Source organism: Thunnus albacares, chromosome 10 (genome assembly GCF_914725855.1).
Source record: "Thunnus albacares chromosome 10, fThuAlb1.1, whole genome shotgun sequence".
Classification (NCBI taxonomy): domain Eukaryota; kingdom Metazoa; phylum Chordata; class Actinopteri; order Scombriformes; family Scombridae; genus Thunnus; species Thunnus albacares.
The window spans coordinates 10,939,302-10,954,413 of NC_058115.1; the positions used below are offsets into that span (position 1 = coordinate 10,939,302).

The 15,112-nt window shown below is 39.7% G+C and overlaps 1 protein-coding gene across 1 annotated transcript; it reads right to left on the reverse strand.

The window, feature by feature from the left end:
• Positions 1 to 8,012: 8,012 nt before the first annotated feature.
• On the reverse strand, positions 8,013 to 13,754 carry adrb2a (adrenoceptor beta 2, surface a). The gene is made up of 2 exons (XM_044364071.1): positions 13,570 to 13,754; positions 8,013 to 13,237 (listed from the first exon to the last, which is right to left on the reverse strand). Exon 2 carries the CDS (start codon positions 13,235 to 13,237, stop codon positions 11,981 to 11,983), a length of 1,257 nt encoding a protein of 418 aa, XP_044220006.1. The 5' UTR covers positions 13,570 to 13,754; the 3' UTR covers positions 8,013 to 11,980.
• Positions 13,755 to 15,112: the final 1,358 nt, after the last annotated feature.

Genomic DNA, 15,112 nt, shown 5'->3' on the forward strand with positions numbered 1-15,112 from the left:
GCGCCATCATGTCGGTTTGTGCTTTGCTGTAAAAGCCAGCATGATGGTGTTGATCCTTAGTATAACCAAAGGAGGGCAGACAAAGACAATCTCTAGCTCTGGCCTGTGTCACATCAGCTGCTGCAGCCGTTTAGAACAGGTGAGAGACAGAGGAGTAAAGAGAAAAAGATTTCCATCATCCTGCCTGGCAGCAATCCAGAGTGAGCATAATGGAAAGTGTCCTCTTTGTCATATTTTGGGCTTGGGTCCACCTAAAGTCCAGTAATGACATTATACATGTACAGTATCACACTGAAGCAAGAAACAACTGTGAAGAACAACATTTTCCTGACAATATGAGTTTAAAATACAGACAATACAGACAAAAATATCCAGTTATTTGGTCAGTACATGTGATTCTGCCTAAATTTAACCACATTTATGGAGAGAAAAGCATGCCTAATACTTGTATTATTGCTTGAAAAACAGAAATAAGACATTAACTAGCCTGCATTTTATGAAACTGGCAGAATGTAAAAGAGCGGGCAGGAAAGAGAAAAGCGGTTAAGGATTACATTGTTGTAACACAACGAGCCAAAGGAAGGAATGTTTGCATACATGATCTGCATGCTGAACAGTGTTGCCGGGCTTCTTCCTTCCCCCACAGGCACGAGTTTAGCACAAGTTCAAAACAAGTCCAATTGTGCCAAAACAAGCACTGAATTGTTCTTCCTTTTTAAGTACTCCCAGGCTTATTTCAAATGATCTTTACAGTTTACAGGTTTACACTCAGCACTCTCTTGAATACTCATGCGGAACCACAGAAGCTCATTAATATCAACAGCAGAAAAACAAAAGGTTGAATTTTCTAACGTGGCCCAAAAATTCCATCACTAAACAATACGTGAAACCCTAAGTGCATAAAATGTAGAACTACCTAATTTCTTTGGTATAGGACACAGTGAAGGTTAAAAAACAACAAAATAAACTAGATACTGGTTTATAACTGGTCGTCTGAACACAAGGTAGTTTAATCAAGATGTTGTCTTCTGGCTCATTACACCATGTGACTTCATGAATAGTCTCTTTTACGTAACACAATTTCTTATGACTTCCTTCTTAAACAAGGGGATTGTCATTGACCTTTTCTGCTAGATGACATTTTAAGATTGAGAAATAACAGTTTCAAAATACCACATTACCTGGAAACCCTGGGATTAAAGTCAGAATTCTGAGATTAATTCTGACTTTATTCTCAGAATTTTGACTTTAAACTCAGAATTCAAATAAATTTTTCATATGTGGCCCTAATCCTCTTCCATAAGAAAGTAAATACTAAAGCTGAGAAACTATTATAAGCCTATATATTCATCTGTGTCTAAGTTTTGCATATTCACCTGTAAGGTATGAGGACTAATGGCTGCAAAACAACCAAATTATATAAAAGATAGCAAGGAAAAAGAGATAAATATATATAAAATATAAAATAATATAACATACAACATTTTAATAGATAACATAAATAATGGATGTTAGCTAACAAACAGACTAATAGTGGATTTCGGAGGTCCATGAAAACAGTGCAGCATACATACACAGAAATGCATAAAACAATGCATACAACGACAATAGAAGGTAAGAAAAATATATTCAAATCACGGTTCTCAGACATACATCATGAGTCTTGTACCAATTTATCACTTTCAGGGGAAGTAACCTTTTAAAGACCCCCCCATACAAGTCTTAAGATAGATAAAAATACCCTGCAGTGAAAAATAATTTTTGTCTGATATATTCAGTTACCGAGTTCAAAAGTTTAACGGCCGGACACAAAATGTCTCCTACATTTTTGAGTTGGAGGGGGACTTTTATTTTCATGACTTTAATGTGTTTGCAAAACGTACCAGAAAAGATGTGTCAGACAGCACTCAAGCCAACTGAGCCTTCAGGACGACCAAGAAGTTGCCCTTTTAGGAAACGTAGGCCCTGCTTCCTTTAGAGTCACAGTCACACCACCGCACATGGTCAAAACTTCCCTAGGGTGTTAAGTGATCAGTAAAATAGCGGAATGCAAAGTCTGTTAAAATAAAATAGGAGGGGCATAGAACGTACTTTGATGCACTTACTTCCTAAGACTTTGAGGATAATTACACAGTTGGAAAAAACTCTTGTCACACCAGAAAAGAGAAACTTTAGGTTTACTTTTGTACTCTGTACATATTGGATATTTAATTTAAACTGAACACTATCATGCTGACATCTTCCAAAGACAGATGATTTTAAGATGATTTTGATGTCAATCTCCTTGTCAGATACCAAAAATGATGACCTATAGTGCTTCAAAATCTTTCACCGCATCTCTGCAGTGCCTTAATGGAATTATAGAGTCACATGGTAACACACTGGTGTTCTAGTTAATGTTAACTGCAAGAGCCCATTTAGTGTTCTTAACAAAAAACATTGAGTCTTAGTGGAAACATGGGAACATAGCTGATTCGTCACGGTCCAATTTCAGCAGCAAGTTTTAAGAAACATGCATGCTTTGCTGTACATAGGACACACACACACACACACACACACACACACTCATCTTCACTTTTCTACCTTGCCCTGTCCTTGTCCACCTCACCTCTCTTCCCAGGGGATAATAACTCTGGCTACATTATCCTTCACTGTCCTAACAGATAAATGAGTTTATCACCTCGACACACACACACACACACACACACACACACATACACTTAGCATCATTTCTCAGTTTGTTCCAACAGAGAATGCATGCTCTCTATAATATTGAGGAAAAGTTACTGTCTAAGGTTGACTGCTCCAGTTAAGATGATCTTGCGGCAAACTGAAACATTATCCATGTTGTCAGTGCCCTCCTGTAACCTCATTAAGGTCAAAACGAATAACTATAGCAGCTCGTGATGAAAGTTTGGCCAGCAGGATTAACTTTCATTTGTTGTCTATACAGGTTTTCATTAGAACAGGTTCATGGTGACAGTAGCTGTCTCTTCTCACTGGTTGTGACCTAAATGTGAAGTTGTAAATGTCTGGGAAGGTACAGTAAAACTGTCTTGGCAACATATAACAGGTCTTTCAAGTTCTTTGCACTTGAACTGGCTGGAACATAGTTTTCTTTGCACTTCAAGGACAACATAAATTTTGCCGTGTTCATACTCTTTAACCTTTGCCTTTCATGTGCAATTTGGTTATTAATGCATGCACATTGAAACAGATTTTCCCTACACGGATTAGGTCACTACACTGAACTCTAGCTGTTTTTTCTATCAAAACAAAGCTAAATACATCTTGGGATATTGTCACTTTTTACTGTGTTGCTCTTTTGTCATGGCAACCATTGATAACAAATGAGGTCCTTTGTGTGCATTTGTCTGATAAAACAGCAGCAGATACTGACATAAGTCTGATGAAATGCACCCCCCCCCTCCCCCCCCCCCACCACATACACACACACACACACACACACACAAGTATTTACTATTGGCCTGAGTGGTGTTTTAAATACAGCACATAGCTTCCATTTCACATGGTGTACTCCTCTGTTAAGTCGGGGTTTACTGTTGGATACTTCTTTGCCACCGGACATTAACCATGAGCCTGTAAGACCACACACACACACACACACACAAAGACACAGACACCTAGACACACTCGGGTGGTTTCCTCTGTACTCTAACCTCCACACAATACTATATGCATATTTTTAGCACCATATTAGGCATCCGTTGGCTTAACTCACAAGCATCTTTGTCTCTCATTTAGTAAGCAATGTGAGCATGTCAGGGAATGCTGGGGGAGATCATTCTGGTGTCGAGGGGATAAAAAGCAATTGCAAGTAGACTGGTTGTGACATGACCTGACACGCCTGGCTGTGACAGGTCAGAACGATGAATTTTCCCTCTTGTAAGAGCACTGCAAAAATGTGACAACATTCCTTCCTATGTTTGTGTTTATTTCTTTTGGATTATTTAAAAGCGGTGAAATTTACAGTAACTTAAAAAGATATGTTCTATTGTAGCCCACCCGCCTGCGCCTGATTTTTGTCAAACTGCTCCCGTACATCACTCTTTGCTGCGGAGCAGGCTGGTGAGTTGCGATTATAAAGAGCTGCATGGTTAATGTAAGCTATCCATTTCAACAGGCCTGCTGATGAATGTAAAACAGTGAGGCTGCTGGTTATTAAATACAATCTCTGTAACACACAGCTCCTCTCAGAGGCATTAAGAAAAAGACTTAACTGCAGTTAATCAAAACCAAATTTTACTTCTTTAAAAGTCAATTCCTGCACCATAGTACACAGCATAATTTACAACATTTAGTTATCTCATCCTCTTTTGTATTCAAACCAAACTACAGCAGCATTACATAAGGGGTCGAATAAGTGATACTTTACAAAGCCATCAACAAATACAATTGCTTACTGTTAAGAATACAATGCCCCAGAGCCAGCTCTGAGTCAAATAGAGCGAAATTGATTGCTTGGAAGCAAATTATGTTATTTTGTTCAGATAATTGAGCCATTAGGAGAGAATGAAAAAGACAGAGCTTGAGCACATTTTGAAAATGCTACACTGCATCCTCTTTTGCCTGTGTCAGTGTGCCAATTCATTCACATTTAAACCAAAAGTCATCAATTATTAGCAGCAACAAGAAGAAAAAGATTAATAGAACTTGAAATAGGAAGCTGACACTTGAAATTAAGTCATGCAACACTGTTTTAAAATCCATCACTCATTGCTGACAGTAAGCAGTGAACTCATCATGTGCGACCACCCGCATACTCAGTTAACAACACTTTCTTGACCTTCTCTAAACCAAATCCAGAATGCATTTTTCATCATAGAAAACCATGAACAGATGTATGCAGTTTGTAGCCCTGCACTGCATTGAACTGCACTGGACAGTTTTTGTGTCATCTTCCTTTGTTCTCTTGAAATACTTGAACTTTGAAGCCATTAACTCACAAAGAATAAGGCAACAGTTACATGATAAGTAAAAGAGAAGAAGATGATATAAGGAATACGGCAGTAAGCATGCAAATAGGAGAATGAAGAATAAATCACTGTAATAAGTAAATTTGATCAAGGGGGTGAAGCAAATCCATGTGATTTTTTCCAAATCAAGTTCAATTTACCCTGTAGGTTCATGTTAAGGACACCAGTTTTCATTTTATAGGCTTTTTTGACTTTTTATCAAAGAAGGAGATATTTTCTAACATGATTTTCATTTGGACTGGTGATGGTACTCGGAGAGTTTCATGCTGATCTAAGCTATAGAAATGCACGTAACATTGTCTTTGGAAAAAATTAATGGGATTCCTCCAACCCGAAGACACTTGGATGAATTTTGCTGCATCACTTTCTGGTGTGACAGGGCCTTAAGAAGTAGAAGAAGGATAGTGTGTGGGCTGCTGTGCCATTCCATTTATGCTCATGTGTCCCAGAGCGTTTTTATGCCATCATTCAATATACGATTAACCCTTCACCCTTACATCCTGTAATGAATTCCCATCACTAACATCACATCTATCCCATTGATATCTTGGTATTTTGCCAATTGATTTGCTCTGCACGTCACATTAACATGGATTTGTTTCTTTAACCATGATCTATTTCACTGCCAAAGGCTCCATTATTTTAAGAAGGGACTCAAGGAAAAGAGCTGGCACAGCACAATCCAGAGTCTCCATCTTCAAGGTTCGAGTCTTATAGACTTAAGCACATAAATCAGCTGTCACAGGCAATATTCTTATATGTTCTGAACACACATATGGCTGACTGCAGATAGGAAACAAAAATTAGTTTGACACATTGATGAATGAGAAAATTTTAGAGAGAGTGAGAGTAGAAAACATGTTAGTGGAATATAGCATGTTGGTGAAGTAAAATGTTTTTGGAGAGATGTGTTTTATTGCATTTTCTTTGGCCTTGAAAACAAAATGAAGCCCATCCTGAGGTCATATGTGCTTTTATAACCTCAGGTCGGGTGGAGCTAGTTTTTCAGAAGGGGACAGGCTATGTTGTGAGATGCTCCAATGCATGCACATACACTCACTCTCTCTCTCTCTCTCTCTCTCACACACACACACACCAACGTGCACATGCTAGTGGCTCTTGGGAGCGAAGGGACTACAGACACTGTGGTGCCTTGGTTCCTCTAGTGTCAAGGGACTTATCGATCTATCCAAGACAAAGTTTTCACATGCTCACACCCTGTATGCAGTATGTCACTGCCATGATGAACATATCTGAGAAAATAGTCAGATCCCTTCTTTTCAGATCGTTGTTTTTTTTTCAAACTGTGACTCAGATGACATGGTAGGTCTAGATATGGGAAAATTGCCTTTTTATCTTGGAGTCGCTAAAACCTGATTATAGATATTACCATGCATGGGCTTACATTTTGAAGGCAGAGCAGACTGTTTAAAGCATAAGTTGGATATGGTTTCTCGAAGTTTCTTTGTTGATTCTAGTATTGTCTAGTATTCAGATTTGGTCATTGAGCTCCACTGAGCACACGGCAGATCTCACAGACTTATGTCTGCACACATCTCTGTGGATCAGGCTGAGTGCACATCTGAAAGCCTGAAATAGCTGTAGTTCACCGGCCACAAGATGGCTTTTTGTGATTGGAGAGACTGATTGATGGTTTCATGCAATAGTCTCATAATCAGTGTTGGGCAGTAAAGCATTACTTTGTAACATGTTACAGTAATGTAATTACTTTTTCAGTAGCGAGTGGTATAAGGGATTACAATTTGAAATACAGTAATTATATTACAGTTACTAATCCCAGTAACGCTCTGTTACTTTTACACTTGGGGGTCGGTGTGCTGGCTGTCTTATTGGGATTAATGGAGGGTTGATGTCAGTGTGGTTTCTGCATGGTACTGCTGTATGTAGTCAGTTCTATTTCAGTATGTGTTAAATACAAAAGATGCAGTGTGTTGGTGTGGAGGATTTTAAGCTGTTAAAAGGCAACTTTGACAGCGCTGACGACTGAGTAACGTAAGTAAAGTAGTAATGTGGTACTTTTGCTGCTGAGTAATAAATACAGTTGTGTGATTACTTTTACAATGAGTAATGTGTAATAAGTAATTTATTACAATTTTCAAGTAACTTGCCCAACACTGCTCATAATAGTCCAAAAATATATCAATGATCAATCCACACTAATCTTTCCACTCTTCTAATCTTGAGTGAAAGCATTAAAGATAAAGAGATTTTACAGGTGTTACAGATGTTTCACCCAGTCTAACAATGTACAGTATAACTTGTCATATATCTATGTAATATATCTTGTTAAATGACCCACTTTGTCAAATGAGGAAAAGAGAAAACAACCCTGTGGCCAACTGAAAGCGTATTATCTTATTCCAAAATACTTGTCAGCTTGTCATGAAAGCCTGATGTGCAGTATGGAGTGATATACAAAGACTGTTAGGTATGTTGTTGTGGTCATGTTTTTTTCTGTAAAACTATATATCCCTAACCATGATAACTGCTCTTAAAGTTTTCAATCTTCTTTTAGCAGATGCACATTTTTTGCGCATGAAAGAAACCAAATCCACTCTGATTAAGTGCCAAATTTCAAGACATGTTTATGGCTCTATATATCTCCACTGTCCTCCTCCCTTGGATTTTTGGAATAGAATTAGGCACACTGTATAATCTACAATTGCTCGGAGCATTGGGCAGGCGTGCAGTTTCAAAAGGAGAATGGAAAGATTTTCATAATATCCTGATCGCTTTTCCTGTCCATCATTCTATTTGGATCACATGTTGATGACTGGTTTTCCCATACTGAAATAGCCTGAGCTGCTGTCAGTGTGCAGGCCCAATTCACTCAGATGCTTCATACCTTCAGGTAGTTTGTTCGTATTTTAGATTTAAAAATTAAATTTATGTGTTTAAATTGTCTTTTGAGGGCATTGCTTGCACAAGAAAAGTAGACCACACACTGTTGTGCAATTTAATGATCACGAAAGACACATCAATGAGGACATTACATGCAACAAGTACATAATTTATTTAAATACAAATGTTACAGCACATACTTGCTTTGAGCATACTTGCTTTTCATAAATACCACAGGACACCACATGTTGTAACAGGCTTCATTACTTCAACAAACAGTGACAAAAACTTGTGCGAAAGTAACTTGCAAAACGAAACATTTAGTAAACATTCAGCTGAGTGACCACATTTTCAATCTGGCCACGAAAGAAGTTCACATCTAATAGGTTTACTTTTGGCTGAAGCAATATTTATCTTTGATATATATATATATATAAAAAAATTCACATTCACATACATCAACTAATTAGAATAGTCCACCAACGTCTGTGCTGAGACTCTGCAGCAATCATTTCTCATGAGTCCTCAGTTTTAGTCACAAACAGGAAGGAGAACTTCCTCACGCACATGAGAGAGGACCACAAAGATATTATGGTACAAGTGAACAGCATAACTCTCCAGCCATTATTTGTTTATAGTTCATGAACTCAAAAATGGATTCAATGCTTAAAATTCTACAAATGTTTCATGAAAAAGTGCTATACAGTGCTGCTTTAAGTCAGTGAAAAACCTAATCTAAGTAACTGGGGAGCTATTTTTGTATGGGGCACAAAAAAGGTGACTTTTAGTCAACAGGAACAGTAATGGATCAAGACTGCATTAGCATTAGCCCAACTGAGCCTTGATCAGTTTCAAATATGTCGTTCCATGACGTACATCAAAATGCTCAAGCTGTTTGTAACTATAAATAATCCATGTACATTAAATTTCTTTTACACTGAAAATATATGTGCCACATTGTATTATATCCCGTAAGACTTGTCTGTAACCCAGAATCCACTTTAAAAAGAATCTTTTATCTTAGCAGAGCTGGTATAACCGTATACCAGATGGTAAACTGGGTAATCTAGAGTCGAAGTTTGGTGGGAGAACTGAATGTACACTGTGTGCATCAGTAGGCATGGTGTATGGTTCCAAACCTTCGCCCATGCTTGGAATGTTGTAGTGTCAGCTAATCATTCAAGAGTCATTGCACATAAATGTGTTGTGTCCTACAGCATGGGGAGGTGAAGACATGAATTACATTCATTATTATATAGGCATATTGATGAAACAGTAACCATTAATAACTCTGAGACAGTCAAGGTGCAAGGAGAGGCCACTGCCAGGAGGGAGCAGTGTGGATATATACTTCACAACCCTACTCCACTTGGACTAAAATAGATCACTTTGAAAAGGTAATGGCACCAAAGTCCACAAAACACATCACCACAAATACAGATTTGACATGCAGAAGATCACTTGCGAAGTGCACCAAAATAAGTAGCAGATGGTTTAGATACAGGCTTGAAAATGTGTTTTCCTTTTTTTTAAGCCAGCAGTGACTGATTAATTAAGCGTCAATTCATGTCTGTGAATAAATACAATATCATGTCTTTTATCAAAATCTTGGTCTAGAATCTGTTTTGTGCTTTGTGCATGCTGTACAGTGAAAGTGTTAAAAAACCCTCGTGCACATTTTCTTTGATGTAAATCCATGAAAAAGAAAAACAGGGGAAAAAAAGAACATACTGGAAAGCTTGTTTTTCGCTCGGCAAACATTGACGTATGATGACACCACATTTACGTCTATTCCTAAGGTCTGTGACAACAGTGCTGACCAAACCTAGCGATACAGTACATAGAGATTCAAAGTTCACAGTTTTGACGGCGTCAGCTGACCTTACTCCAGAGGCAACGCCACATGCACTAAAACACAGGTCACTAACACCGATTTAGACTGGCAGAGAATCCCTGCTCCCCCTCCTGCCTCCAGGAGCCACATTTAGCATGCTGTCACTTCGATCAGAACATACTAGTGATCGCTAACCTGACTGGGTCCGCAGCAACACCTCTATTACTTCCCTTGAGAGTAATGCACGCCATTTAGACTGGGGTGAATTCTCTAGTTAAAGTCCTACATATTAAATACTCATCCTTTATTAATGCTTGCCTATATCAAAAAGTGACAACAGTCCCAAGAGCCTGTGATCTTAAGATGGGTGATAAGAAAGAATCATTTCACGTTGGCCCTTTGGATCACAACTTGCAAATTGGGAATTGTTTATTTTGTAATCTACTAATCTGTCTCAGTTTTTTTTTTTTTTTTTTTTTAGGAAGCCGTTATTTGATTCTCCAGCTAAACGGCAGAGATAATGGATTTATTAGTGTTTATTGGGCTGGGCTCAGCTGGATTGAGGCATTTCCTGGAGACTGCACACCAAGAAAAGGAGACTGACTGAAACTGACTGAAACAACTGGAACAGCTGAGGCGCTACTCAGCGGACTCCTGAGCGGCCGATCTAAACGTTGGTGGATTTCATGATGATCCAGACATCCGTTTACAGTGAGGAGGCTCTGGGACATGTCACGGAGAATTGAGAAAGGTGCACAGCTAAGGAGTGCTGACTGTTTTTCTCATCTCTGTTTACAGGCCTGAGTAGCCACCAGCACATCTCGGGCCTGGAACTTTGTTATCAGTTGGTTATTTTGACGGTCTGTTTATTATTGTGCGTGGTTTGTACCCTTGTGCCATGACGGAGGAAACGGCTTCTCTGGTTTCAGTAAACACTGTACATACTGAAACACAGCAACCACAAAATATAATAAACAAATGGGGCTTGTGCAACAATAGGGATAACCATTTCTGTTGCCACCGGCAAAAAGGAAAGAAAAGAATAATAGTTTGCTAACCCTAATGCTACACTTATGTAATGGCAATATAATGTACCAAATAGTGGGTGCATGTCTCAAGAATGAACCAGTGGACTGAATGCAAGATACAACTTGTTTGGACTATGCAGTAGCAAAGGTTTTACAACAATAATGCACTGGAATTTATACAACAGCTGCAAGCTTTAAAGGTCAATACCCAGGATTAACCATAATGTCGCCCTCTTTGGACCGATGCGTAATAGATATCTTTAGGGCTGATAATGGAATCTTGCTGATACATATACAAACTTACAGGCTTTATCAAGTGACAAACAGAGGATGGCCCCAGGCGTTTCTCAGCTTGCACCAGTGAGATGTGAGATAACAGTGAGCATTCATATCTCTTGTGCTATCAGTTGGCAACAGAAACTCCCATGCAACAGGCTGTAAAACATTAGAGCATGCAGGGAGCCAGGCCTCACAACACCGCTGAGCACTGAAGAGAGAGCAAGAGGGAGAGAGGGAGACAGGTTCTGCCACACATGGTGTTGATCATCTTTCACATTAGACAATCCATCAAAAAACTGGAAACTATATAAAGCCAAAAAATTAATCTCGGTTGGTTTGGAATGTATTTCTTCAAACAAAGCTGCAAAGAGGCAATAAGTTTAATACTTCTTATCCATTTTCTGATGGAAATATATTATTCACTATCCACGCTGAATTAGGATGCCCCGAACAGAATTTACAGCCTCAAAACATTCACTTTGAAATCCCAAAACATTTTCTTGCTAGTAAATTATGTGATCTTTTGCCAAGAACACCAAGATAAAAAAAACACGACTGCAAATTAAATTGGAGCCAGATAATTAACAATGACTGTGTATAATCCAGAGATCGTTTAGTAGAGTAAATAAACTGCTGAGTTACTGCCCTAGATTATCTCCATGGACAGTGAGTCAATGTGAAATAGTTTAGATAAATGGTTAAGAAACAAATATTAAAAATGTGGTGAGGTAGATGTAAAATCAACATAATAAATGTAACAAAAAGAAAAGTGATCTATCTATTTAATCACTGTGTTGCAGGAGGAAGAAGAACAGATTTTCCTCAGCTGAACATGATTATTACAGTTTCTTTAAAGCAGTCTCCCGAGACTACCAGTCAGTTTTATTGGCCTTACCTTCAATAGTCAATTGGAAAAGTTCATGATAGCAGTGTAAACATGAACGGATTGCCCTGTTGACAGAAGTGTCAGAGCTCCAAGTTTAAAGGACTGTCGTAACAGTCGTTAGGGCTTTGCTGCAATTCCCATTTGGGTCCACTGTTTTGTCCACAACGCTGCAGACCTCCGCTCCCTTCCCCATACACCCTTCATTGGCGTCACTGTCTTCTGAGCTGCCCTTACTTCTCCCCTGTTGCTCACTCTGCCAACTGTGCCTGCTGTAGATGTATCCATTCATGGGACCTGGGTTGCTGAGGCGATTCCTCTTCATGCAGAGGATTTCCTTGAAGGCATATCTGAACTCGGGACTCCGGCAGTAAATCAGCGGGTTGAAGGCAGAGTTCGCGTAACCTATCCAGTTGAGGATCCTGAAGGTGAGGTCGATATCCTCCACCTTCCATATGGCAACCACCACGTTGAGCAGAAAGAACGGCAGCCAGCACAGAGTGAAGATCCCCATGATGATTCCCAGAGTCTTTAGGGCTTTGTGTTCCCGCAGGCAAAACTTGGCCTTCTTGTGGCCACGCCCATTGTTGGCCTCTAGAGATTTGAGGTTGATGTTGTCACTGTTATGAAAACGTCCAACGCTTTGGTCAATCTTCTTCAGCTGGCGCTTGGCCTCCTGGAAAACGCGGCTGTAGACGAAAACCATTATGACCAAAGGGATATAGAAGGAGATGATAGAGGAGGTGATAGCATAAGCCATGTTGGTGTAGAACTCGCAGCAGTTAGTGTTCTCAATGCACGCCTTAGCTTCCTTATCGTCTGATATCCACCACTTCATGTGGATGGGCAGGAACGATATCAAGGCTGCAATCACCCACACAAGCACAACCACAATGCGAGCTTTGCACTTGGTCAGCATTGACTGGTAGCGGAAGGGAGAAGTGATAGCCAAGTAACGGTCTATGGCTATAACACACAGGGTCTCGATGCTTGCCGTCACGCAGAGCACATCAGTTGCAGTCCAGAACTCGCACCAGAAACTACCAAAGTGCCAGGTCTTGAAGATGATGTAACAGGCGCCGAAAGGAATCACGATGAGACCCATTACCAGGTCGGCACAGGCCAGGGATGTGATGAAGCAGTTGGTGACATTTTGGAGACGCTGGAAGCGGGCAATCGCTGTTATGACCAGGATGTTGCCGAAGACAATGCACAGGACGAGTAAGGACATGATCATGCCCAGCAGGATCATTGTTGCCTCACTGTAACCCTCCTCATTCTTAGCTGGTTCTGATGACGAGTTGATCATCTTTGCACTCACATTGAGGTACACTGGGGGGGTTGTGCTTCCCATCTGAGGAGACCATATGTGAATGACACGCACACACACACACACACACACACACACATAGCACAGAGAGAGAGAGAGGTGAAGATCACAATTTGAATCTAACAGAAGCCTGATAAGGACAGAAGAATGAAAACAAGCACTTTTCATTCAAACGGCATGTGTAAATAAAATTATCACTGACAAATTTGTACTGATGTGTCTGTTATTGGTTTTACAACAACAACAACAATGACGGCACTAACACCACAAAGCAAAATCATTACATCCTGCTAGGCTTCAGCAAGCACAGCTTACAAAACATGTTTAACAGGCTAATCAAAAATAAAAGTACAAACCTCCACAGGTAGTTGTCTTGCTTCCTGCCTCCCATACAAAGTAGAGATTTAACTATTCAGGTAGTTTCTGCAAGTATTCACTGTCACATGTCCTTCTTTCTACTTTCTCTTTATCTTATCCTCCGTGTGTCTCACTCACTCAGCCCTTCAGTTGAGCTGTGTTTCTTCTAATGTGTCTCCCAGGCTATTTGTCAGAGCCCTTATAACATGCAGTGATGACATCATGGTCAGTGCTCAGCCAATCAGACAGCAAGCCTGCGGAGGGTGCTGAGAGCTCCCGAACGTTTGAACACATTGTCCCTGCAGCCGCTGCTGCAGGGCAGCATGAGACAAAAGCTGCAAACACAAGCAAAGACTTTGAATTTAAAAGTTACATCTTTTTTAAAGTCTGCTAAATGACCTAAAACTACCAAACTAATTTTATAATGCATGTTTTGTGTTTAAAGTTAGGGTAAAACATTTTGTTCAGTGATGCAATCTGAGGACTAAAGAGGTTTTGCAGCTGTCGCCTGTTCAGTCTGGATCAGATTAAAAACTGGTGAATCTTTATAAAGTGAGAAAAAAGTTGGGTGCACAATTGATCCATTGGGCAAGTTAAACCAACTTCAGTCTATAATCATTGATTTATTGGGAGGTTTGCCTTGTACCACTCCCCTTGTCCTGACTAAACCTTGTTTTGCTCTTGTGGCTAATTTTTCTTTTCTGCCATGATATTTTAATCGTTTAAAATAAAAATGTATACTACAGCATACACTAAAAATTGAGTCCTTCCAGATGCATGAAATCAAAAACATCTGGGTTTATGTAATGCTATCACTCTGTATATAAATATGGACATCATGACAGCTCCCCAAAAGTGAAGCCAAAACATCGCAATCGCCTCCTGGTGGCTGGCTGCGGTATAGCACATAAATCCCGCCCTCTCTATGTTAGCGGATTGGATATGAGCCAAGCTGAAAAAAAATCAAAGTACACGTCAAATCAATTTTTCACAAAGATGTTTTCTGTCATTTTAGGTTGTTCTTATCACGCTGTTGTTTGTCCAAGTGCTAATTTTTCTAATAAGTTTGTTTTTAATTAGTTATTTGACGATATAACAAGGGAGTGTGACGTCATGGATGACAGCTGTGAAAGCCGCTCTCAAACCTCCGTTATGTGGTGGGACAACTTAGGAGGTGCTTGCCCACTGGCCGTCATCCCACCGCCCGACTCTACTGCGCAGACACAAGCAAGATGGCAGCTCCTGGCTTCTTTTTAGCAGAGCAGTAGGAAGTGGAGACACATCATCTATCTTTACGTACATTCAATAAATGCTACAAGGATAAATAGCTAAAGGTTAAACCACAGAAAATTCCCCTAAAGATATTTCTGGTATGAATCTGCATCCATGGCCCTGGTAGTATACCCTGCCAGACGTTAACAAACACTAACATTCCACTGCATCAGAAAAAAAAAATGAATTTAGCATTTGGGATAAATTTGCATTTCTGGAAAGCTTACATAATCTATGCAAATACTGTAACATGCAGCTATTCACTGGGAC